Consider the following 27,071-nt stretch of genomic DNA (forward strand, 5'->3'; position numbering starts at 1 on the left):
GAAGCTTTAGATGTTGTGATTATGCAGCTCTGTTTCTCCTGTGAACCAGGAAAAAACCTCTTAATCATGTGATTTTCTTTTAATCAATATCTTCTGGTTAGATACAACCTTTGAATCTTTGAACTTCTGCATTATCGGCCTTTCAGATAGTGGGCGGCACGTGCTGCACTCACTGCAGAGGTTGGGGAGCAGCACGGGAGAGTAAGGCCCAAATCGCATCTAGGTAAGGCGCTAGCTGCTAGGCGACCAATGAGCTCTCCAGGAAGTGGTTAGCAGGCGTTAACTACTTTTGTCGAGTCACTGAGACGGAATAGCTTTCTACTCGTCACTGAGGAAGCTGCAGCAAAGATGACGAGGATGTGTGAGTTGATGCCGAGTTGATGCCGAGTTGAGCGTTTTTAGATTCATCTTGGAGCTGCAGTTGTATTCTTTCAGGTTTACTTCTGGAGTCAGGAGAAGCTTTACAGCCCGATTGCATCAAAAGAAAAAAATAATTTCAAAATAAAAGAAAAAAAAACACTTTTCCTCCACTTTTTAAATATACGTTGTAAGTTGTAGGAGATTTCTTTCAACACCCAAGTTTTCCTCTTTAAGTCACAGTAAGTCTACTATGGCACTGCCCAGGACTGTCACTTAGGTAGGAGCACTGGGTGATATAATGGGGGAAAAAATCAGGATAAAAATATTAAAAAAAAAAAAAAAAAAAAAAAACGTAAGTCTACTAAATCATCAGGGATGTATTACATCACCAAATCCAGCTTCATGTTAATGGGTTCTGGAGTAAAGTGCTGCACCCTTCGTGTCCTATCTGAAAGGCCTTTCACGTTGCTTTGTTGTTAAATTACCGTCACCGGGAACCGCTGCATCTACATGCCATGCACATGCTGTGTGACCGTCCTCCACCGCATCCATGTAACCTTACCATGCCCAAGCAGACCTCTTGAAACCAGCTACTGAGCAGCGCTAGACTACAGCATAAGAGCAGTCCTACTGATCAAATAAGCCAAACTTTAGGGGTCAGTCGTGCTTGGGCATGGTAGAGAATACCTAGTGTGAGTGCACCCGAGGGTGTTGAGACCCTGACACGTGAAATTGGCGTGAAAAACCGTGAAGATGCAAGATCCCTCCTTCTCTGTCTCTTCTTGTCGTCTGGGCAAACAAGAAGCTCGTAAAGACACCACGAAGCCAAAAGTGCAACTATAACTGACGTAGACTCTGTGGCACAGATGGGAGCAGTAGTTGATATGTTATAGTGCATCTTAATGAAACCAGAAAACAATAGGTTAAAAAAACAACAAAAAAAACATAAATGAAAGTAATTTAAGAGTCAATTCACCATTAGTTCAGTTTTTAATGCACAACATAGTCCAAGATCAGTTCCTGTTATCTTTATTATCATAGTCATTATAAGTTGTTTATTGTGATTTATTAAGATTTAATATATCATAAATTAATAAACAGTTGATTTTAGTTTTGTGTCTGTTAGAACTCCAACATTACATTGAATAACCAATGAGATGGATGTCAATGAAAGACCTGAACAAAGTGAAAATTACAACTAATGTTAAGATGTTCAGTCTCTCCCAACAGTGGACTGTTGGCTTTGGTTTTTACAGCCTTTATGTTGACTCTGTCATCTATTTTATTAGTAAAATGAAGCAAACAGTTGACATAATTTACAGGATTTATTCTAAAGATTCAATGTGGGTGGGTTTCCTGTCATGAAATTCAAAATGCTTTGCAGACAAGGTCGATGGAGACTTAGGCACTCTAAGCAAGGGGTTTGAAGGAAAAGCACACAATGCTGAAGAGTTCAGGTTTACCACGGTCCTACTGTCCCATATCAAGGAAAATTGTAAAATTGACACAGGACGTTGATGCTTTTGAACATGGATCCACTGAGTTTCACTAAGCTTTACCAAAATTATTAAATTTGTTCAATCCTCCACACATTTCTCTCACACATACGTGCTCATACACCAAAAAAGTGCCCTTGTGTGGGGTAATGTCCCTTCATGAGGTCATCCTGAGGGAGGATGAACAGTTTGAGAAACTAAAAGGCTTCAGAAAGCATTACACTCACCCCTTCCTCTTCTCGGTGAGGATTCAGCCTGTTGTACACTGCCTCGATCACACTTCGTCTGCGAACATAAAACCAGACGCACAGTAAGCTCCTTAGAGATGGACAACATCCAATATAACGATTCTCCATTCATTCTTAGCAAATGTATATTGATTCAGATGTTAATGGAACTGGTCGTAGAGGCAACACAACCTTATATAAGTACTATCCCATTCCGATCAAGTCGGCTGACTCATCTTGCACTGACCCAGCCCCATTGAATAATAAAAAAATATTCATATATACCATATTTTCTGGACTATAAGCCGCACCTGTATATAAGCCGCATCCGCTCTATTTTTAAAAAAACAATAAAAAAAGATATACAAGCCGCACCTGTGTATAAGCCGTATCCGCTCTATTTAAAAAAAAAAAAAGATATGCAAGCTGCATATATTTATGTTGTTAGATTAGATATTTACTACATGTACGGAAGGATTTTGAACTGTAAATGATGTACATGTTTGTACCTAAATAGATCCTTTCCTAACAGTGTCTTTTAACACGGCAACAACTTTGCTGATTAAAACGGGACAGAACCAAGAGAAAATAACCAGTATTTATTTATCTATTTATCTGTTTGAAATCTGCTTCTACCTACTTCTATCTGCTAAAGAAGAAGTAGCGTATTCTTCTTTGCATTTATTTTGTCTTAGTTTTTATTCTAATTCCGGCTGGCACTCCCCCGAACGGTGGAAGAAAAATCCACAGAATAGCCGCACCTTTGTATAAGCCGCACGGTTCAAAACCTATGAAAAAAGTAGCGGCTTATAGTCCAGAAAATACGGTAATTCTAACTAATGTGGTAATTAGAATGAATATTTATTGGGGCTGTACTGGACTATAGTCAGGATGAAGAAGGAGAGTTACACAATAAAAAAAAAAAATCCCTCCTACGACTTCTGATTAATTGACTGTGGTCCCGGGCTCTCGCTTCGAAACAGGATGAGCAGCTTGGCCATCCGGGAGGGGCTCAGAGTCGAGCCGCTGCTCCCCCCTGTCAAGACGAACCAGTTGGCGTGGCTCGGGCATCTGCTTAGGATGCCCCCCTGGGAGGTTTTTCAGGCATGTCCCACTGGGAGGAGACCCCGGGGAAGACCTAGGACACACCACAGGCACTATCCTGGCTGGCCTGGGAAGGCCTTGGGATCCCCCCAGACGAGCTGGACAAAGTGGCCGTTGAGAGGGAAGTCTGGGCTCGCCTGCTTAGGCTTCTGCCCCCTGCGACCCGACCTCGGACAAGTGCAGGATGGATAGATGGAGGGATGGACTTCCTTCCTCTTTCTTACAGCACCCATTATAATTATAAACAAATTGTAAAGCCAATAGCTACTTTCCTTACTGAAGTGTTAGCAATACTTTCTGACATCAATGTAGCGCAAACGTTAAGTGGGTTCTGTGAATTTTAGGGTGCTTTCAGACCTGTGGCCCGTTTGTTTTGTTCCGATTCAGTGGCTAAATCGATACAGTTGTTTCGTTTCTCGTTTGTGGGGCTTGTGCTCACAAGGCAACCGTCTGTAGCGGTTCAAAGCTGTTAACAAATGCCATGCGCAAACCATCTGTTCTCTCATTGGTCAGAAATGAACGCGGAAGGAGTTTCCTCTTCCGTACCCCGGGAAAAACAACAATGGCTATAAAGCCCCTTTCACAGAGAGAGCGCAAAGCCGCCGGCGATCCCATTCATTGTGTGTGTGCTACGGCGGTGCAAGAGCGGACCCGCTTGCCTGCCCGAATCAAAAAAAAATTAATTTCACCGTCCCGTACCGTGCCACCGTGGCGACATCTCGGCACGTCCAATAGGAGAGAAGGGAGAATAGGGAGAAAGTTGTGTCCAATAGGAGAGAAGGTGGTGGAGGCTGCACCGACTCTTCTCCTTGCGCCGCGGTAGCACACACACATGAATGGAGTTGTGTCGGTTGCTGTGTGGATTATGTTCACACTACAAACGCACCGCTCCAGGTCTGGAATGGAAGCGAGCCGAGACCACCTCTCCTAGGAGATCTCGGCTCGCTTGTTATGTGCTGCATCCGAGCGCGATTGCTGTGTTCACATATACCAAACGAACCGATCTTTAGGGGGAAACGCTCCCTGTTTCGGAACAACTGCTCCAAACGGGACAGGTGTGAAAGCACCCTAAGAAATGTGCAATTTGGAATAAGTTCAAATTGGAGCCCAGCTGCAGTGCTACAGAAGCTTCTACTCCTTGCAATTTTGAAATTGGTTGTGTTGTGGATTGTCAAAGTCTCACTCAATCTTGGGAGCAAAAAAATGTTAAGAGGACATCATTTGTGTTTAGGTAATGGCTCTCTGACCACAGGTTTTGCTCAGAAAGCCAATGCTGATTCACCAACAAAGGTGGCGTCTCTAAATAGTCTTTACAGGATCTAAAACTAAGATTGAACAAGAATCCATTTTGAATGAATTTCAGGCTATATCTAGCATTTATCCCAACAGAATAAGTTGTGGTATAACATATTGCCAGCATTACCAGGAGCTCCCCACCAGAGCGGACCTGGTACCCGGGCCCAGGAAGCGACAACCAACCCAATCAACCCAACCCAGCCCTCCTCCCAGCACCTGTTTTTTGGGGGGTGTTTTTGCAAACTGCTGGCTGCAATATTCAATGCCCTCACCCACTGCCAGCCATGAACATCAACTGCAGTAATGCTTCAGTTATTTATATCTGTTACAACAGATGGCACGTCTGAGACCTCAGTAGTCTGGACCACTTTAAATTGAGTGATGACAAGTTCGCAGATCATAAACTCCTTCCCTGTCACTTTTATTTAAAGAAAAACATGTTTCACTTGCATTCAAGTTCCCTGTTCTGTTGCACACTCCTCGGGTTGGCACCGCATACCTTAATAACATGCTTACTCATGTTCGTCATGGTCACGGGTGTGTGTGCTGCACCATGGCCTCACGTGTGTGGACCAGTGCATCTCGGTTATGCGCCTGTGCGGACCTCACTTGACTGCACTCATTTGGTCATGCAGGTGTCAGCCGGGGTGGTTTCATGCCTTATACAACCACGGCTTCCAATGTTTGTTCTAATCTTAACTCGAGCCCATAAAATGAAAATTGTGTTCAGGTGAGGCCCACTATGTTCTACATGTATATGTGTATAAAAAGCAGTTAGCTGTATTTTGTTTACTTGCTGGCCAGGCCTCCACCAGGTGGAAGGTTAGGGATGTTCTCTGAGGCAATGCTCCTTAGGACAGACACCAGGTCAGGGACTCCTGTCTCCCCACAGTTTCTCACAAGCTCTACAAGAGAATAAGGGAGAGTACACAACATTTTAGTATATTTGACACTGAAATTTGAGATTTAACTTCCACATTTCTCTACAGATGCTGAGATATTGCATCAAGAAGTGGGTTGGGTTCCGACACCCCACTTCTTGCCCTCTTGTGGCAAGATCCCAGAGCAGAATAATATTAAATAATTGCAATATATAACAATGGTTTTAAATGTACAAATCTTTTTTTTATTTTATTTTTTTATTTTATTCTTTATTTCATTCAAAAAATAAAACAAATCAATACAAATACAAACACAAATGTTTGTTGGTAAATTGTGAATGAAAAGGGAGCAAAAAGAAGAAGAATCTTATCTAATCTGCCCCTTTTTCCCAAGAAATAAATTCACAAATAACATAAATTAAAAATGTAAGTAAATAAAAAACTAAAATAAAATAAAATTACCGCCGGCTATGGGTATGTCAATCAAACCTAACTAACATATTTCATTATATTTACTTAACATACAGGCTTTAATTGTTCTTTAGAATGTAATGTTTGATTTGGATTCTTTGGTTTCTTTGTTCAGATTGTTCCATAAACTGATTCCTTTCACAGAAACACAACGTTCCATCAATTTAGTCCTGAATCTTGTTTTTTTTTTTTAATCTCTGTTCCTTTTCAGTTATACTTGCTTTCTCTTTTTTCAAATCTTTTCTGAATGTTGATTGGTAAAGTTTTTTTATGAGCTTTAAACATAATTTGCAGAATACTATAGTCTACTAATTCATGAAATTTCAACAATTGTAACTGAAGGAATAATGGATTTGTTGGATCTCTATATCGTTTTCTACTGATTATTCTTATGGCTCTTTTTTGCAAAATGAAAACTGACTGAATATATGTTTTACAGGCATTTCCCCAAACTTCAACACAGTAAGTCAGATATGGAACAATCAGAGTGTTATATAAAATGTACAATGCTTTGTTGTCCAATGAATCCTTTACTTTGTGTAACAGAGCAATTGTTTTTGATATTTTTATCTTTGTATAATGTATATGTGATTTCCAATTCAAATTCTCATCCAGCATGACACCCAAAAACTTGGTTTCCCTTACTCTATTAATTTCAATACCATCTATATTAATCGAAGTGTCCGTGTCTCTCCTTCTGTTACTAAATATCATGAAGTTTGTTTTTTCAAGATTCAGTGATAATTTATTTACCTCAAACCATGTTTTTATTCTTTTAAATTATTTTTTAACCACATTAAACACCTGAGTTATATTTTCCCCAGAATAACAAAGTAGTGTCGTCTGCAAACAGAATACATTTGAGCAGTTTGGATTTATGGCTGATTTATGGTTCCGCGTTTAAATCGACGCAGAGCCTACGGCGTAGGGTACGCGGCGACGCGCACCGTGCGCAGCACGTCACCGCGTAACCTACGCCGTAGTCTCTGCGTTGGTGTAACGCGTAACCATAAATCAGCCTTTATTCTGGTGAGATCTGAAAAAACGAGCAAGCGAGTGATTATATACATTCACTGAGTGAATATTATGAAAGTAAAATATATATTTCTCGCTAGAAATGTAATCAAAACGCATTTTTATGCAGAAACTAACTCAAAATATTGATTTTATTCACTAAAAAATAAGAAATGTCCGCCATGTTTTTTCGTTTGATTCAGTCTGCAAATGATGACGAAAAGCATTCTGGGAAATCTTTCTGGCCCTAGGTCGCGAAGTCAGCATCTGAAAACTCTCGCTCTGAAGGGATAGATTGATAACCACTAGCCCTCGTTTTGGCCACTTGCCTTAAGGCTGAATTATGCTTCTGCGTCAAAACGACGCCGTGTCTACGGCGTGTGGTTTTTGTACACGCAGAGGACACGCCGTCACATGCGCCGTCAGTGACGTGCACCTCCCGAAAATTGTAACTACGCGTCGAGGAGACGCCGACCACACGCAGACCGAGAGGGCTGTGATTGGTTCGTTTGAAAGCGAAGCATTTCCGGTTTCCGGTTTGAAGCAGTAGTGAACTTCCAGGGCTTTTTTCTTCGTTTATGTGTGATTTTTTTTGTTTTTGTTTTTTGCACAATAGTTGTCCTTATTTCTTTGATTTACTGTGACCGGAAAAAGTCGGATAAACCATTCAGAAAAAGATCGCTAACTAGTGGCCGCGGGGGGTACTGCACCGCGACCAAATGGAGAGACGGAGAACTCTGAACGATTCGTGACGGCGTCACGACTGCGCCGTGTGCTCTGCGTGTGTGTGACGCAGAACCATATTTCAGCCTTTAGATGAAAAGAGGAATTGGGACACCACTACCCTCACGGGAACGCGCAAAATTTAGGGGTAGTGCTGAAAAGTAGGGGTAGTGCGTGTATTGGGACTGGGCCTAATATCATGTCCATATCTACACCGTCAGTGGATCCTTTACTTGCACAACTTTTTACAATATTCAGTATTTCTTCTTTTTCTACCTTACCAAGAAAAATACTATTCACATTATCCATTATTGTGTTTTAATATGTATGGTATTTTATTGTTGGCATGTTTGCTGCAAGACTAAACAGTATGTGTGGGTGTTTTAGCGTCAAAATGCTAACCTTCAACACGGTTTTCTAGGTATTTATCCAACTCCTCCTCCTTCTTCACAGCCTCGTCTGAAACCTTGGGAGCTCCAGGTAAACACACCACAACCACGCTCATATTATCCCTGCTCCCCTATGGAAAGAAAAAAACAGCAGAATTGAGTTACATTGCAATTCTATAGTAATTATAAAGTAATTACAAAGGACCCATGTTTTTACTGGACTGTTGAACAATAAGTTACCCTACAGGGTGGGAAATCATTTTTTTGCCCACCTGTCACTGTGGCATTTGAAATCTACTCCATATTGTTTTTTAACGATAGACTTTTATAGGCATGCTTTCCTCGTATAGACGGGTAAAAAAAAGACATTTCCCCCAAGACATCAGCTGTAGTAAATAATTCTAATTAATTTTCCCCCAAAAGGGCATCAATAAGCTATCAGCTGCTCTAATTTCTAATGTATGAAAAAGGGATTGAGAAAAAAAAGGGCGTTAGTCATAGATTTGGAAGATTGATTTACTAATTGATTTTATCAAGTGATTTTTATCACTAATTTAATAATTCATTTTTTTATGAAAACACTGAAATCCATGCATGTATTTTACACAAGCACAGAGTCGTTAGTCTTAGCTCTCGAGAAGTTTTCAGTGAGTGGATCAGAGAGGAATGTTGCAATGTCATTTAAGGCACAGTTAATACAATATTTCAGAAATGATTTAGGCTTTTTAAAAAAGCATTAAAACAAGATAATTAAGATATTAAAATGACTGCGCCACATTCTCTTTTGCAATAGCGCCTCTTGCCATACAAATTCAGCATACCCACTTTCTTTCACAGTGGCACCGTTTTGCTCCCACCTTAAAAACCGAAAGCCAACACCTGACAGACTGTGGGATGTTTTGACATGTTCGAATCAAGATAATGAATAAAATGAAGTTGGGAAAACGAATTCAGCCGTTTAAAAAACAGTCAACGAGTGAGACGATAAATATAATGAATAACCATGATCAAAAGTTAATAAATTATCGTATATATAGACCAGAATCTCAAAGAATTGTGCTCCAGTCCAGCAGTGCTGAAAGAGTCTGTCTTACTGCCAGTCGTTTCACATTATACCAGACACCTAAAGATGTGAGTGATCAAGTAGTCAAATGTCAGCAATTGCATGGAATAAAAGAAACAGTAAACTCAACAAGGAATCTGAGGAAAAGTTGGTGTTTATTGTGTTATTACTAAAATCTTTAAAAAAAAAACAAGGACAGACAGCAGACAAGACTGCAGCTCTGCATCTTCTTTATGTTTTTCCTTTAATACCAAGAAAAATATTTAAAATAATAATAATTTAAACAAACAGGATATAACCAATTCATTTTAGTTCTCTCACCAGATACTGTAGAGCTCTTAAGTTGCTTTTTAAAAGATCATATTAATTTAATTAAGCTTTTTCTTTAAGTTATTTTAATTAATAAACCAATTATTAATACATTATGTGAATGTATATCAAGAAGTGTAAGAGTTTCAGGGGAAGAACAAGTACAGGTGTATGTATGTATGTATGTACGTACGTACGTACGTACGCACGCACGCATTTGAGACTCCAGCCGACTGGCTGAGAACTGGTGTCAACAGTGAGTAAAGTGTAAAGTATAAAAGGACTACATCAAGTCTTTTCTTTGCATCAGGTTCAAGATCACAATAGTGGCCAATCTTGAGGAAATCCGGGTTTAAGCATTGCTCTCATAGAAAATTTTAATTCTTACTGGAGAGAACATTATTGAATTGAATCACCAGAAGAAAATAAAAATAACTTGAAGGGACAACAAACAGCATTGACAAATAAAAGTTTAATTTCAGACTTCATGGTTTTCAGAGTCAGCTGATCATTCAGGATCTGAATGATCAGATGACTGACAGAAACTTGTTCACACGACAAGTTTCTGAAAACCACATTTTATCAACAAACCCAACATTTTCAAAAGTCTAAAGGTGTTTGGTTACATGTAAAACTTTACTTTTGAGAATGGGATGATGGAGAAAATGAGCAGTGCAAGTTGTTTGTGTGATTATTAGTTCAAAACACAAACAATAAAATGAAAAGACAAAGAAAGTGTCAAGAAATAGATTAGCAAAAGAAAGTGGAGATACCATTAATGCCAAAAAACAGTTGGAAGTGAGTATATAAAAAAAAAAAAAATCACTTCTATTGAAAAAGTAGCTGCCTGCTGTACTCTTGTTTTGCAAATGTCCCTTTTGGATTCCCTTCCTCAAGGAAATCTCACCCCCGGCCTTTCATTAGCTTCAGCTAGAACCAGGATTCATTCACCCAGTGACTCCAGATATTTGGTTTAATTCTTGGTGGCCATTGGCAATGGTTCAGTGATGCAATTACAAGCATCTTTTAGTTGTTCGTATGGTGACAAAGCCCCTCCCACCTTCCAATTTGTCAGCAACACAACAGCAAGCTCTGTGACTGGCAAATGGGACCTTATATCAACTTGTCTGAAAGAGCCTCAAGCTAAATGTCAGACAGATGCAAAGCAGTGTTGTTGTGGAAAACAAACAAACGCCCTGCCCCTTGTGTCAATCAATCCGCTAGTTTATTGAAAGAACCATTCTAATAATTATTGTTCAACACTTTCAATATTTCATTGCAATAATTTGCTGCATATGAAGGCTGAAATATGAGCAATATTACCAACAAGCTTACCGTGCCCCCTCCCTAAAAAAAAAATCTATCCAAGGTTGTGGCATTTATGATATAACTAGTTGCATATGTACAATTTTTTTAGTAAACTATATTTGAGCAACAGTTTGTAATAAACAAAGTATGAGATTTCTAAACATATTTTGACTATACACATTCATTAATTTATCTTTTAAAACCAACTTTATACTCAATAGTATCTGTCAAACTGTAGCCACAAAATAGTTCTGCCTTATTCACCACAAACTACAACTTTAAAGATTGTCTTAAAACAGCCACCTGCAAAGTTTAAAAATCGTATTGAAATTAAAGCTTTGCTTTATAGCTGTAAAATGAAAGACCGTTATAAGCTGTTAGTGTAATTTCATGTTATGTATAAATCAATTGTAGATAAATTCTTACCTTATGAAGACATGTGTCCACCACCGAGTTACACACCTTCTCCAGGTCATCACAAACCAGCAGTCGTGAGCGGACAAACTCACACAGCTCCTCGTTGGACATCACGTCCCAGATTCCGTCACACGCCAGCACCACAAACTCGTCTCTTTCGGCCGCCCGCTCTAGCACACAGACCTCGGGTTCAGGGCTTACCAGTTGCTCCGTGGGGCCCTTACCATCCACACATTTGTAGTCATAGTCCCCCAGGGCTCGAGACACAGCCAGGGAGCCATTTACCCTTTGGATCATGACTGAGCCGCCAGCATTCTGGATGCGCTCCTTTTCGCGGGGGTTGCAGGGCTTGTGGTCCTGGGTGGAGAAGCCCACCTTGTTGTCTCGACTCAGCACGGCCCGTGAGTCGCCGCAGTTAATGAAGTAGAGGTGACTGGGGCTGAGCAAAACGCATACGGCTGTTGATCCACTGCGGTCGAGGCCCTGCCGCAGGTCAGAGAAGTTGCGCATGTATTCGTCTATGTTCAGGAACCCTGAGCGGATGCCATCCTTCACGCCTTCCACGGAACCCGGTCCTGGACCAAACTCGGCCCCTCCTGACAAGATGTGCTCGAGCAGGTGCCCAGAACAGTAGTTGGCTACTCGGGAGCCGGCGTGGCCATCGTAGACTGCAAAAAAGGACCAGTCGGTGAGGCCGTGGGGAAGGCCGACCACGGCTGTGTGGGCATCCTCCATCTCCACCCGCCAGCCCTGCATGGAACTAAGGCCATAGCGTAGCCCGTTGCCCTCTCCATGGGCACTATGTTTCTCTGTCTTCGGCTTGTCCAGGAATGCACCCATTGCTGTTTATAAGCTGCGGATCAAACAAGAGAAGAGAAAATAGAAAATAAAATAATCGTCTTTTCTTTTTCTTTTTTTTACCAAGTCAGCCAATTTCATGATAAACAAATATGCCATGTACAGAGCTAGAAACAGTATTAGACCAAAATGTTTTTGTGGATAGATCTGCTTGCATCAATTTAGTGCTCAAAACATCTGTGAACATTAATCACCATAATACAGCAAAGCGAACCAAGGAATACTAAATTATTAATCATATCTAATAAGAGCCAAACCTAGAAACCATGACTTTTCCCATTGGTAAAACTAAATTCTGTCTTTTTGTGCAGGCCCACCCAAGTCTGAAAATATGTCATCCGTGTATGGTTCAAGGCTGCATTAGTATTGTACATTAACCCAGCTCAGAGAACAATTATTGAGCCTATCCATCTGTATCTCCACCATTGATCTAAACCCACAACTTCGAATTGTGCTCCATTTGCTGTGCCTCGGAAGTAGGAAGCTACTTACTCTTTTGCATCTGGGTTTTACTTTGCATCTAAAAGCAAATTCTCATCAGACGTGTTATGGTACAGTTAAGGAAGAAATGAGTTAATAATGCTATAACAGCACTTTCTTTAATGCTTTGCATTTCAACTAAGAAATCTGACTTCTCACTTGCCTTCTTTAATTTCCTCCCAGACAAATGTACATTTTCTGAATTGTTATTGATTGCTTGGATTCGTAGCAACACTGTTCCTACTTGCATTCACCAGTAAAACAGTAAAACCCATATAAGCAACTGTTCTTCTTGTTTTAAGCACTTTAAACTTAGAAGAATGGGCCCATAGTGAAGCCCAAAGCTTATCAATGGCTGTTACTGATCAGCAGTGGACCGTTTCCGTGAACTAGGCCAGCTGAACACATGATTTTGACAATATGGTATCTTAAAAAAGGAGCATAAGTAACAAATGATACTGAAAGGAGACCAGACTGTACAAACTGTAGGACAGATTGGTTGCAGCGTACTCTCCTATGACGCCACAATTCCTTTCCTAAACAAGTAGTTAATTTAAATATAAGAAAGGTTGTAACATGAATCAAAAGTCTAAAGCTGTGAAACTAAAATGTCAAAGATACCGAGGACACAATCAAGACATTTTCTTTCTTAAGGGACTCCCAGTTTAAGCTTGTAGGTGTCTACAAGCTATCACGACATCATACAGTTACATGCAGAAGATTCAGATAGTGTATAGAGATTGTAAATATATATATATATATATATATATATATATATATATATATATATATATATGTTTATTTCTGTCCAGTGGTGTGGCGATTCAGCACTTTGACTATGCAAAACAAGCTTGTGATACACAACTAATAATTGTATGAGGATTTTATTATATATTTATAACTATATGCACGTCTTCCCAGGTGTCGCAGTTAAATGTTATATCACAGATAAACAACAGCCATCCTCAATTTAAGCATCACTACAGCTGACATGAGTTGTACAGCTGAGTAGGAGGGAAAAATAATTCTCGTGTTTCTCATAAATAATATTATACATTTATTCCACAATCTATTATTCTGTGAACACTAAAAGATCTGTGAACAAATAATACATATGGGCTCAATACCTAGCTATTCAAAAAGCACTGTGTTCTCTTCAGTGTGTTATCACATAAAATTAGTATTTTTTTTCTCAACAGTCAGTGGTTTATTATAAATAACAATATTATTAATTATTATTATCATTATCATTATTATTAACTACACAACCTAAAGCACTTCAGCCACTCAGAAAGGGTTGCAAGGAAGTAATGGAACAAGCTGTCAACAAAATTTTGTATGCCGTCATGATTGACGTAAACGGAAGTTTGAAATAGGAACTACATTTGCCTATATTCAACTTTTTGGGTTCATCAGAGCTCTATAGATAGGCCATTTTAAAGGTTTATTTGCAATTAAAAAAAATGAAATTGAAATAAATACATTTGATACCCTGTGTTAGTCACATATAATATAACATATAATACGCTTGGTGTCAGTAAGTCAGTTCTTAATGGTTGTAGCTCAGTAGATTGCTCCCTGCTGTAGCTACAGTGTGCGTTTAATTACTGAGTGGATAGTGTGAGGCAATGACCCTGAAAAGAAAAAGACAGCTGATGAGGATCTACAGACTTGAGGATTACACTGTAGCTGCAAAGCTTCTTTCAACAGAGCTTCTTTGAATTCGAAAACAAGTTTAAAAAGAAAAAGTAAACAGACAACAGACTAACATTAACTCACATCAATCATTGATGTCAATGATTAAAATCCTTCCCAATCCCAGAGGGTATCTTTGTGTGCCGTTTTTAGACCATGTTGGGTAAGGTGTGCTGGTTCAGGTACAGATGAGACAATAAAACAAAAGCTATTAAGGCTAGATTGGCTTATTCAAGAATTTTAAACCATATCAGGGGCCAAATCATATGGCAAACCATTATGTAATATCATCAGCAGGTTGTTTTTTTTGAGTGCTGTAGAAATCAATATTTGGATGCAACAATTGTGGAATGGTTGCAGAAGTGTGATACAAAATAACAACCGATAATGTGTCCTTGGATGTATTTGATTGATCATTTCCCAGGTTTGCTTGCTGATACTGCGTTGCCGTATGGAAAATGTTGCATCTGGCAAACATGTTTTTCTGGACAACATGCCAAACAGACCCTCTGACCTGTATGTTTTAAATGTTTCTCTGCTCATACACACATGGCTAAAATCCGTGGGAAATTGACAGACTCGTTGAGAACATGAGGGCAAACTGATGGTGATCCAATCAGGTGTGTTTGAGCAGAGAAGCATGTAAAGCATGAAGACAGCAGGCCCTGAGGATCTGTACTGAGGAACACGCAAAAAGAAATAGAGCAGTATATTAGAGCTGACAAAAAATACATTTTACTTTAAAAAGAAATAAGCGTGTACATACTATTATTTTGATTAGATATGTTAACAGCATCTTCACATTGCCTAACTTAAGTCTTCTGATGCTTAGCCAGTTTCATATTTTTGGTGTACACTTTTCTTCCCTAATCATACTTATCAGTTCAGATCTTCAGACCATAACAGTGACGTTATGTACTCCTGTTGTTGGTGTTGTAGCACTCATGAGATAATGAAATAAAAAAGGAGGAGGCAAAAAAAGCACCCTGACAAGATTGAGCTTTTTTTTTTTGCCTGGAACGACTTCCCACATTAGCACACACATGGCATGACAGGCATGTGTCCAAAAAAGGCAGTTACATGCAAACAGTGACTACAGCTGGTTTCAGAGGAAGGTGTATGTGTGTGTTTGTGTCCGCTCTGCGCATGTGCTTAGTGTTATAGTCTATGTGCGAAAAAAAGATGCTCTATAAATAAGCCACGCCGGTTTAGATTTCATGACCGGAGTGAAGCAGAGGGGTCAGGCCATTCATATTTCTGTTTGTTCGCTTTTATAAACAAGGGATTATAAAAAAAAGAAAACCGTCACTAAACGAGTGTTAACACTTAGATTTTGTCTGTATTTTTATATGGATGAGTTGTTGCATGTTTGTATGAGAGAAGGAAAAATCTGTAACATTCACCAGCAGTGATTCTCTCTAAAAATAAAACAAACACTCTGCCATTGCTTAGCAACCACCCACCCTGCAGTGCAAACATCCAGGCTAAGCTTCATTCAGCGACATCCCCCTCCCAATGCCTTTCTCTCACATGCTGAAAGAGAAGCACACACATACTCAGCCGCTTGGTCGCGGGAGGAAGACGAAGTTGCATCATCCATCTATTAAAGCAGCTGCAGCGGCAAGAACCAAAAAGGAGACACGCAGACTGCAAGGCCATATGCAGACACTGTGAGGTTTTGCTGCCCGTCAACAGCATACAACGTCGGTGACGGTAAAGACAAACATAGGAACGGAACAGAAAAGCCAACAAAATAATTCCATTGAGACATCAGACTGAAACCAGGAACTCTCAGTCTCAACCACTTAACCCCGTCAAAACTGTTCTCACCCAGGCTGCAACCACAAGTCGAAACCAACGCCCCCAACGTAAGACACTTGTCTGCCAAATACCAATGGCTTCCAAGAGGGAAGTGTAACGTCAGGGATTACATAATGCTGCAGAGAATCCAATAGCTACTCTAAAAACACATTCTGGAGGCACATTAAAAAAATGAATGAATAAAAAAAATAATTTATATCACAAATTCATAATATTCACACAAGTGAATATTCAATTGCTTCTGAATATAATTATCCAGATTTAACACTACTTGTTTTTATCCACTCTTTCTTCAAAGGGTACTGTTGGCAAATCTCTTACACTTTACTATACTCCAACCATGACATTGTCGTCATGTCGCTCTGCCACAAAGCAGAAGAACCAGCATTGCCCATTGAAGTTGAAAGGTAATGAGAGCACCAATAAATGTGAAACACATCCATATCTGGCAGTATAGATTGCTGAGTGGCATGAACTTAATTGTTGGACTCTGTGATTGTGATCTTGTAAATCTCATAAAGCAAGCCATAGGCACCTGAGAAAATTGAACACAATTTTTGCTGCACTTTGACTGTCTTTTCCTATTATTTCTCAGACAGCATGGTACAGAAGGCCATATACTATAGTGTGCTACTGTTAATATTAAACAAAACCAACAGCTGTAATTCCTTAAAACCTAAAGCTATTAATTGCTGGGCCACTTCCGGTAATAAACTACAGACAGTATCCTTTTTGGCACCTTTAAACACCCAGTGAAGAGTTGGTGAAGAGGGCTGAGCGAAAAGGGCAACATTTTGATTTACTAGTCAATGTTTGGTTCCAACGCACACTTATGGTAATTAGCTGTGGCTACTAATTAAAAAAACGAAATTACAAGTTCAAGCTGCCAAAATGAGTCCTGAGAAAGGGTGACTGGGCTAACCCTTAGCGACAGAGTGAGGGGCTCAGTCATGCAGGGAGGGACTCGGCATAGACTCGCTCTTCTTCTACACTGAAAGAGGCCAACTGAGCCAGTCTGGACGTGGCTAGGACGGCTACCGCACACTTTCCACAGGAGGTGTTTTGGAAAAGTCACATTGGAACGTGGCCTCAGGGAAGACTCGATGGAGAGATTATATCTCTCAACTGGCTTGGTAACACCTCATTAGGTGGATTTCCATTACACTTTTTTGCAAAAGAAAAGTGAGACTGAATTTCTGATAAAGGTAGCGCTGCAGGGCGTCTGTGTTTTCATTGAACAGCGTTTTTCTTATTGTGAGCAAAACTCTACTAGTTCTCTCTTTCTCTCCATATCTCATCCTGCAAGACTTCTCTTCTAAACAAAAAAAGATCTCCACTATAAAGAACATGGACAAAAATAACTTTAGTTTTTGACAAATTATTGTGAATGCAACTACCACTGCTGTGGGAATTTAACAGAGGATGAAGGCAGCAGATGATCATTCAAATGATTATTCAAAGCCCTTATTTAAACACATAATGATTATGTAAGCATAATTACATTGTATCAATGAGGCCATAACTGCTGGAAATTAGATTTTGATGGCTGTGGATTGATCGACTACATCCCATCCAGCGCTGCCAAAGATGTTCAAACGCACGAAAAGCATTTCCTTTTCAAACTGGATAATCAACACATCTGAAATACCACCTAGTGAGAGCGTAAAAGGGTTTTTGTGGTATTTGTCCGTTTTTTCAAATTATGGCTGTTTACATTACAGGTTGTTATTTGCAATATTTAGGTTTGATGCAAATTTAGGGTTAATGGAAATGCAACTACTGTCTCCCCAGTACAGCTGGAGGAATTGATTAAGGAGAGGGATGTCAGGTGGGTTTCAGCCTAAACAGGTGCCCTGGTCCTGGACTTTTGCCTGGTTCCAGAAAATGTTCTGGCTGGGTGGATCAATGCTGGACTCAAATGTCTGCCAGAACTAGTATTTGACGTTTCAAGAAATCCATCTTTCATAGAGTGTGTCACAATTAAACACATTTTACCACATGAAACCAATTTTTGGGGGACTGAGCGCAACTAAGTTTTGCAACAAGACACATATAATATAGGCTATGGAACAATCTTTATGTGTGTAGGTGTGTCATATGTGAGTGAGAGAAGAATGACCTTTGTAATGAATAACATTAGTAGCTGGGCGCACAGGTTGTCGTCCCATTCAGCAAGCATTCTGGTCTGACCTAGCTTAGCAGTTAATTTTACAAACAAAAACATAATTCTGACTCTCCTGTGACACCACAATTCAAAATATCTGATCAAAATAAGATGCAGAATATTAAAAAAAAGAGAAAAAAACCCTTTTCCTTCTGACGTGAAACATTCATGCAGTTTATTAGGCATAAACTATTCAGAAAACTAGTTCTGCCACTTGACCACAGGAGACACTCTTTTATGCTCATAATTAAGCATGAACTCTGCCGAAATAGTAGAAATGAACTGAAACCATTTTTTTTCCCCCTTTCTGATAATGATTTACACTTTGGATACTGGCCAACATTGAGCATTAACCTGATGCAGTCACAAGTGCAGTCACAAATATGAAAAATAAAAAATCCTTTACATGTCGACATCTGACTCCTTTAAACATACAAGTGTCTGCCATAAGGCTGATTGCCAGCACTTATTTCGGCTCACTTGATGTGCATACCAATTGAAGGGCGCTCCCTTCAATTGGTATGCACTTACAACTTTCAGAAATGCACTTCCAACAATGGAAACTGGCCCGAAACATGATGTCATATGACACAGTGAAATCCAGCATTTCTAATGACCAAAAGGGGGTAGTTATCCAGGACAAGGAATTCTACAGGTTCATCCATCATTGCTCTGAGTCTCTGTCTTTCTTTGGGGAATTTCTTTCATTTATGAAAACGCCAGATTTTGCTGCTGTGGTTGATAATTTTTGCCATTTGACTTGATAAATTTGTATTTTTTCACATGACTGTTCCTGAAATGCTTAATAAGGTTACTGGTATTAGCTAGTATTTCTGAAACCGGTATGCGACACTGGCAGTGACACATAGTGACGCACAGTTAGAAGGTTTAGCTTACAAAAACGCTGTTTTACTTTTAAGGGAATTATTTATTTTGATAATTCCCTTTGATGTTTAATGCAAGAATCCTTCATGTTTAAGGATTATTGTAGAGTTGATTTAAATGGTGCGCCTAACATTTTCAGTCCTACTGGTGGAGGAAAACCTCAGTCTGGCGTCCTGCACTAAGAGTTTATTTATCAATTATCAAGCCCATCAATCCACTATAACTCCACATCACCCATTGCTTCTCTGCGTACATTACACAGTAGACTTGAGTGCATATCACTTAAATGTAAAATCATTCCAAACTGTATCATCTTACAATAACTGCATTATTTCCAAGTTAACATGCACAGTATTGCTTCTAAAGAACAAGAGGTATGAAATAAAGCAGACACCACAGACAGTGTTCTACCTCTAAAAATGACACCAACAAGCCTTCTACTTACACAATCCAACTATAAATAACAGACAGAGTACTCCGCGCCTGGTACAGGGACTATCAACAGAAATGTACGTTTCTGTTATAGCTCAAAAATGGGCAATGGACATTTAATAGGAGCGCTAAAAAACAGATTTCTAATCAAATCACAATTTTAACTAATGCAATTTTTTTTTAAATCACGAAGGTCATGATTAGTTATGGAGCTTAAAATTGATTATTTTGGAGCATTTTCCTCCCTGAAGCGAGACAGTGAACATGTGCCAACATTTGTTAAAGAACCACTGGCAAACGTACAATTATTATGAAGCACATCAGGGACACAGTAGAAGTCCTGATTCTGCCCAAGCAGTGCTAGCAACACGCAAGATACATTTTTGAAAGTATTGTATGGTGGGTAACAAACCACATTTTTCAGCACCTACTGAATAGCACCTAAAACTATGGTAATTTTATGATTTTGAGGGGGTACAACAGAACAAAACACTTTTTTGGACTTTTTGATGCAAGTAGGCCATGGACCAAAACTTCAAAGGAAAACTTTGCTTAAGAAAAGCAAAAGAATCCTAAACCACATTATTTGGTGTGGTGGAAAGTTACAAATGTACTGATTTTCAGTATGACCGGCCTGACCAGTGACCGGAAGGTCTCCCTCACTTTTGTACCGATTACATTCTGGCCCATTTTGCGAAAAGCACCATTTAATGTACACAACACATTAAACGTGAAAGCGTTGTGTATGAAGCGAAGCAACAAGTTAACGTAGAAATGTTTACCGGCCATAGACTTAAATATTGTTGGACAGATGATCTGCAACGTCACGCCATGGTTTCCTGAAGAGCAGTTTTCACGTCTCTTTTTTGTCGTAATGCAGGGCACCTTGTTTTAAACAGGAAAACAGGTAAAGGAAGCCAACTCGAGCATGCCCACCTTAAATCAATTAATAGGCATTTTTTGGTTTGGATCCCGCTATTATCGCTGGATGATGAACACGTGTTTAACGCATGTTGGTAATATAAACTCAAGGCGTGTCATTAGCCACCCCGGGCCTGAAGGCGAGTTGAGGGGAGGGAAGGTGAGTCGGTAGGCGCTATCCGCGAAACAAAACCTAACGTGTGGGCGTGTAGAATGACGCATTGTCCCTACATCAGCAAGATTTATACGCCGTCAGGCAGGTCTCATTTTCAAAACGAGGATGGATAAACATCGGGATGAGTGTGTTTTGGCAGGTTTGTACTTGTTGCAAACCCCCGGTTTGTCATTTTTGTGGCCACTTGTTCAAACAATGGACCATCCTTCGTGGTTCTTGACATACGCCGGTTTATGGTATCCTTGGCTCCGAGGCCAAGTAGCTCGCGGATCTCCTCGTCTCCCCAGTTACTATCTTGCAAATAAAGGCCCTCCCTGTGACGTCCTGCTGCTGTTGTTACTCTCATCATTTGTTTCCTTATTTTATAAAATAATAATAAATAAAAATCTCCCTGGTGGGTTGTACTCAGGTTACGTGAACAAAAAACACCTCTCAAGACCCGCGAACCTGCGTTAGTTCTGTTTACATTAGACCTGACCCGCAGTTAAGATTACCCTTGGAGGAGAGTTAATCGCGGGGCAGCTCGACACGCCACCCAGCATCGAGCAATGTAAAAGGGGCACACGACACGCTAGATCTGCGTGTTAAATGCGGGGTATTCGCCAATGTAAAAGGGGCTAATGTTACCTGTGGCCACCAGCTACATCTGTCCATCCACGATGGAGGAGCTGCTGGTGAATGTTTACAATGGAACATTACGTTTCACATATCATTTTGGTGGTGAAATCAGAGATGCGTTGAGGTGATGCTGGGTGTCAAGCAAGTACAAATTGCTGATTACTTCGCTAAGCTTCATAGCATGACGATGACTGATGAGGAAGTGATGATTTCTTTATATCAATTCATCTGAAGTTGTATTAGAGGGTTATTTGATGTGAAATCTAGTTATAGAGACCAAACTGTTTTTTTAATCAGTATTCAAATATGTTTATTTCTGATCCAAAGTTGCACATTTTAATATGGAATTCAATAGAGGTGGATTTATATAAAACAAAGACATTTTATAAATTCACCTAATGTGGTACAAAATGATAATATACAGTAGTGAACATTTGGAGTGGATTAAAAACACATTTACATGTTATGATAGAATTTTGAATAATGTCACTTCTTGTCAGTGGAAAACTTTATTTGAATGTTTTGATCCACAGTTGTTGATGACTGTATATCTGTATCTGTATAACCTCACAGCTGGAGGAGCTTACGAGAAGGTTCAGCGACACTGAAGAGAAGCTACAGTTCACTCTGGCCAAGTTATTGATCGCAAGCAAGTTATAAAGTCAAAGTTTATAGCCTACTGCTTCTATAATAATGTTTTTAAGTTATACAAAGCAGCAAATAACTCACTGAAAAAAAGAAATCATTAATCAGAATTGGCCAAGAAAATTGTAATCGTTGCATCTCTAGAACAAACACACTGGCTGAATGAATAACTGTCAGTTTCATAGATGGTGGAGAAAGAACATGTCAGCATGACAATCCTTATCACAACACCAAAAATTACAAGCTTTTCTTAGAGCAGTTAAAAGTTTTGTTCTGGTCAAAGTTTCTGTTTCCTGACTTGAATCTGACATTGTTGATGTCTATTAAATTTGTACATTACTGACTGGAGGAATTAATGTATCATGAAATACGTTGCAAAAGCAGATCAAAAGAAAAGCTTTAAATCAGAGCAACAAAAAGCATACAATACATAGCACTAATTTTATACCGTGATGTCTGTATTCTTAAAGCCAAAATGTTATTTTATTTTACACATTAAATTACTCTCCATGACTGAATAATGTAACAATTAATGTGGGATCCAATTCTGAATCAGTTGCATTTTCACAGGGGTTTCACTTCTGTATAGTATGTATGCAAACACAGACTAACATATCAGATATCTATGAAGATCATAAACCATATAAGTGCACCAACATTAACTGCTCTTACCGTATCAGCTTCTATACAGTGCATCAATTCATCAATACGTATGCATCAATGCTTCTACAGCTGTTTATAGTTGTCTTAGTATCCTGTGATGAATATAGTTCCATCAGGCCACACTTAATGCCAGTAAGATTGCTTAAACTCAGCTTAAGTTTGCTAATTATCTCACTCTCTTAATGGCACTGTGTTACATCTTCCTCTCAGTCTTTACAGTGACTGCTGACTCATACAAGATTATCAGCTACTGAACTCTTCCTGTTATCTAGAGACCAGGGCACACGCTCAACACCCAGTTGTGTCATATACTGGTCACCTGTGCACCTTATCTAAGTCTGATGTACTGGAAAGGTCATTACTCAATATAAACACTGCATAATATAAAACTGATAAAGAACATTTGCCATAAAAACTTATATGATATAAATCTGCAATATTGTCAGGCAACGTCAAATGGTTTAATCAGCTGGGGTCATAAAAACACCCAAGCTTTAAGAGTAGTTTGAAAGTTCTTTCACAGACTGGCATTTTCAACACAAAATCTTAACAAATATTTATTTGTCACTGAACCAGCAGATACGTATGGAAATGTAAATACTTTTCACTTCGTTAATCAGTTAAAAATGTGAAAGCAGTCCTTGACATTTTAGCACCCCGGAGAATACTGCTGTTTAAACTGGGTCAAACTGGACATAACCCCTGGTTAAAAACAGCTTTGCAACATTTCTCTTACAGTCCTGGAAAAAAAGAGAAACAAATATTGTAACGAGGTTCAATTTCTGATTGGATTCTCGATCAGAGACATATCATGACTAAACAATGCTCAAGAAGGGGTAGAAATCAACATTTAGCTATTGGTTGCTCTCAAATCAATCTTGCCCATGTCAATACTGCACAGGTTTATCAATTAAAACATTCAGTCATTATATAAACGCCTATATATACGTGTGTGTGTGTGTGTGTGTGTGTGTGTGTGTGTGTGTGTGTGTGTGTGTGTTAGGAATGGGCGATATTTTACCGTTCACGATAAACCGTCAAAAAAATTCCTCACGATAAGAATTTGTCATCTCGCGGTAAAAACGATAAATTCCCGTTGATGACGTTTTTGTGTAAAGCCGGATTTATGGTTCTGCGTTAAATCCACGCACAACGTACGTGAAGGAAGGAAGGAAGGAAGGAAGGAAGGAAGGAAGGAAGGAAGGAAGGAAGGAAGGAAGGAAGGAAGGAAGGAAAGGGGAGAAGGAAGGAAGGAAGGAAGGAAGGAAGGAAGGAAGGAAGGAGAGAGCAGGAGGAAAGAAGGAAGGAAGGGAAAAAAGAAGGAAGGAAGGAAGGAAAGGGGAGAAGGAAGGGAGAAAACAAAGAAAGGAGGAAGGAAGGAAGGGAAGAAGGAAGGAAGGAAATGAGCCTGAAAGAAAGAAAGAAAGAAAGAAAGAAAGAAAGAAAGAAAGAAAAAGGATAAATTCCCGTTGATGACGTTTTTGTGTAACAAACATGGCGGATCTGAGAGCGAGATAGATTTATAGTTGAAAAGGTGGAGTTGAATTGGTATTTTTTTATGGTCATTTTTATCGTTATCGGGATAAATGCCAGAAATTATCGTGATACATTTTTTAGTCCATACCGCCCATCCCTAGTGTGTGTGTATTCAAATATAAAGCAATGAAACATTAATCAAAACCAATGAGCTGAATGAACTAAGTGAGATGTTGTCAGTTTTGTTGACACGCCTACTTGTCAAAATGATTCAGTTTTCTCAATCTCAATCTCAATGGGTTTTAACAAAAGGGTACAGGTTTATTGTCATACCAATTACTTACTGGAGGGATCCGTGTACATCACAACCCTCAGTACCAAGCAGCACACATGCTCCCTACTTGTTTTTTCCCGTATACCCAGGTTTAACCATGTGTCCAGCCTGGCTGTGAACTGGACTCTCTTCATGGGGGATGTTTCAGTTTGCTGTACAGCACAAATACCAGGGTTACGTCACAGGCTAATACTGACACCAGTGTGACAGGCTGCGTTCAGTGTCATTAGCTGGTCACGGCCAGAGCTGCAGCACTACCGTGCTGAATTACCTGGGATCAGCTCTCAAACCAAACACTCAACTGTTCACATCACTATAAACTGGCTTTTATACAAACACCGAACTTCTTATACTCAAGTTGTATTTATGAAGTTTATTTATGAACAACACGGTTTCTTTTTTACACGACCCAAAACGCTTGTATTCTTGTCTAAACGAGTCCCGTGGTTGTTTTCGTGGGTGTATTAGTGTTAAGTATCAGATCCTCGCCACAGGCCTGTTAGCACTTAGCTTAGCATTAGCTCCGCGTTAGCCCCACGGCTCAGCCCGGGCTGGGGACAACAGCCCCATACTTACGTGGATGTGGATCCGATCCCGGTGGTGTGACGCTGCTTTGGGCGCGGAGGGTGGCCGTGGACCGGCTGCTGGCGGCGCTGATGAGGCTAGCGGGCTCCGGCGGTGTTTCCTTATGTATCACAGTAATCGAGGCTGGTCTCAGTCGAGCGGAGATAATTCCTTCCTCGGTGGTTCCCTGCCAGGACAGCCTTGGTTTTTACGCATGTTTGACGCCAATTCTGTCCCTCACAGTAAATGAAGACAACTGCGATCGCTCCAAAACAAATATGGAACCTGTGAGTTGGGTATTTTATTATACAACACGGACAAATCTAGCACTTTCCTCCATTGAAAGGCCAGAGCTATCCTCGACTTTAGGTGCTGAACAAGAGGAGGTGTTATTTTTGGCATCTGCGTGCTGATTGGCTACAATATCTTGGCTAAGTGTCGTTGATTGGTTGGTGTCCGTGTCAATCAGGTCTGCCCCTGGCCACGCCGCGCTCTCATTGGTCCGTTGGGAAGTTCTACGATACGTTGGAAATGCGGGATGCGCTCGTAAATGTTACTGGCGTACGCCGACGTGACCGTACGTGGGCGGGGTCGGTCTTTAAATAGTAAAGTACAATTCCGAGGACGATGGCAATTGACATCACCCCGTGAGCTGATACTAAAACACTTATGAAACATACCGCGGCTGTTTTTAGCTCAAAATATGATTATTTTCTGAGTTTGAAAGCTGTCATACACGAACTCAACCGTCCTGAAGTGAATATCAAGCGCTAAATTACCCATGCATGGAGAAGCTCCTAAAGGATTGTGTACAATAGAGGGTTTTCACCGACGTCACGAAATGGGCGGTACCGCGACCCGGCAGCCATAGCGGCGGGATTATTTGTAGGCAGAGTGGAGGCTGTGGAGGGCTGGAGGTTGAACAACAACAACAACAAAGCGGCTAACATGCAAAATTTGACCATGTCAAAACCACGGAAAACCTCGGCAAAACGTGGGGAAGATACCAGATACCGGGAAGGACTTGGTCCTCCAGAAAGGGCGAGGTATAAAGAGAAATTAAACCTTTTAGGTGGCCATGATCCGTACGAGCTGGAGCAAACAACGTGGACCACGGATGACCCGACTATTCTGCCAACGATTAAATATCCTGACATCTTGAATTACCTCATTTTTTTTACCAAATGGACCCCCATTTGTACACTGGCAGAGTAGGGTGCTAGAAATTTAGTTTGAGAAACTCTGTTGTAAGGCTATGAAATGAATAAATCATGGCGAGCAATAACGCTAAATATACAGTAGATTATTATATTATTATATTTATTTTTCACTTACCTGACAATAAATGTGAAGAACAAACACGAATGTTTTCAAGATTCTTGCCCGTGAAGTTCTGTTTCAGTGCAGCAAGCCACAGACGTCTCCTTTCTTCTGATAAGTTTCGGCAAGTATCTCCCTGATTTGTGATAACTTTTGGAAGTCTGTAAAACTCCAGGTGTTTTTCTCGGTCAGACCGATTTGTACAACCGTACACACGGCAATAATTGACCATTTTCCACGCGGATTGTGATTACGGTTTATGAAGGAGCAGAAATGTGCAGTCTCTCATACGCTCTGGCTTTGTTTTGGTCTGGGGGGGTGGGGGGTATATCTCCGTAATGGCGACTCGCGTTTGGTGACGTCACGTGAAAGCCCTGTATAAGGAGGAGGTGTTTCATTAAACTATACCACCGACGATATTACTTATTACAGAATTTAGTCATGATTTTTACAAATTATGATTATAAATTAATAAATAAAAAATATGCAGTGTTAGAACGTTTTTTTTAGGCTTTATATAGATATGTGGCTGCCTTTTCAGGATTTCATTTCATTTCATTTCATTTATTTATTTATTCAAACAGGTTAAAACAAAAACAAAATAATCAGAATACATAAAATGTATATACCGAAAAAAACTAAGAACAACAAAGATAAGGATAATTTATACTGCAAAACCCCTTCTTCAGTTTATTTAATTATATTCTGTTTTGATTAGTCAATGTACAGAAATAAATAAATAAATAAAAATCATAATGCCACTACCTAAAAATGGTCATACTGCCAAGCTGATTATATGATGGACTTCAGTTTATTACAACTAGTATGTTCAACATCATATCTTTCTCTACATCTTTCCTTTATAAATTCACTACTCTCACATTCTGGATTTTAAAATGCTCTTTATCAGTGACCCCATAAAGAAAATACCTACTACCCATTACTCATCAAACTCATACTTA

General features: G+C 39.8%; 1 protein-coding gene across 3 annotated transcripts in view; it reads right to left on the minus strand.

The window, feature by feature from the left end:
* Positions 1 to 25,168, minus strand: part of ppm1bb (protein phosphatase, Mg2+/Mn2+ dependent, 1Bb) — a 30,489-nt gene extending 5,321 nt beyond the window's left edge. For all 3 annotated transcript variants that reach the window (XM_061708986.1, XM_061708985.1, XM_061708984.1), the window contains exons 1-5: positions 24,802 to 25,168; positions 11,068 to 11,911; positions 7,975 to 8,092; positions 5,277 to 5,388; positions 2,084 to 2,141 (exon numbers count right to left, since the gene is read on the minus strand). In XM_061708986.1, the coding sequence (XP_061564970.1) occupies positions 2,084 to 2,141; positions 5,277 to 5,388; positions 7,975 to 8,092; positions 11,068 to 11,898 (1,119 nt within the window). In that variant the 5' untranslated portion in view covers positions 11,899 to 11,911; positions 24,802 to 25,168. The remainder of the gene's footprint in view (positions 1 to 2,083; positions 2,142 to 5,276; positions 5,389 to 7,974; positions 8,093 to 11,067; positions 11,912 to 24,801) is intronic.
* Positions 25,169 to 27,071: the final 1,903 nt, after the last annotated feature.

The sequence above is a fragment of the Cololabis saira genome, chromosome 19, assembly GCF_033807715.1.
Source record: "Cololabis saira isolate AMF1-May2022 chromosome 19, fColSai1.1, whole genome shotgun sequence".
Lineage (NCBI taxonomy): Eukaryota > Metazoa > Chordata > Actinopteri > Beloniformes > Belonidae > Cololabis > Cololabis saira.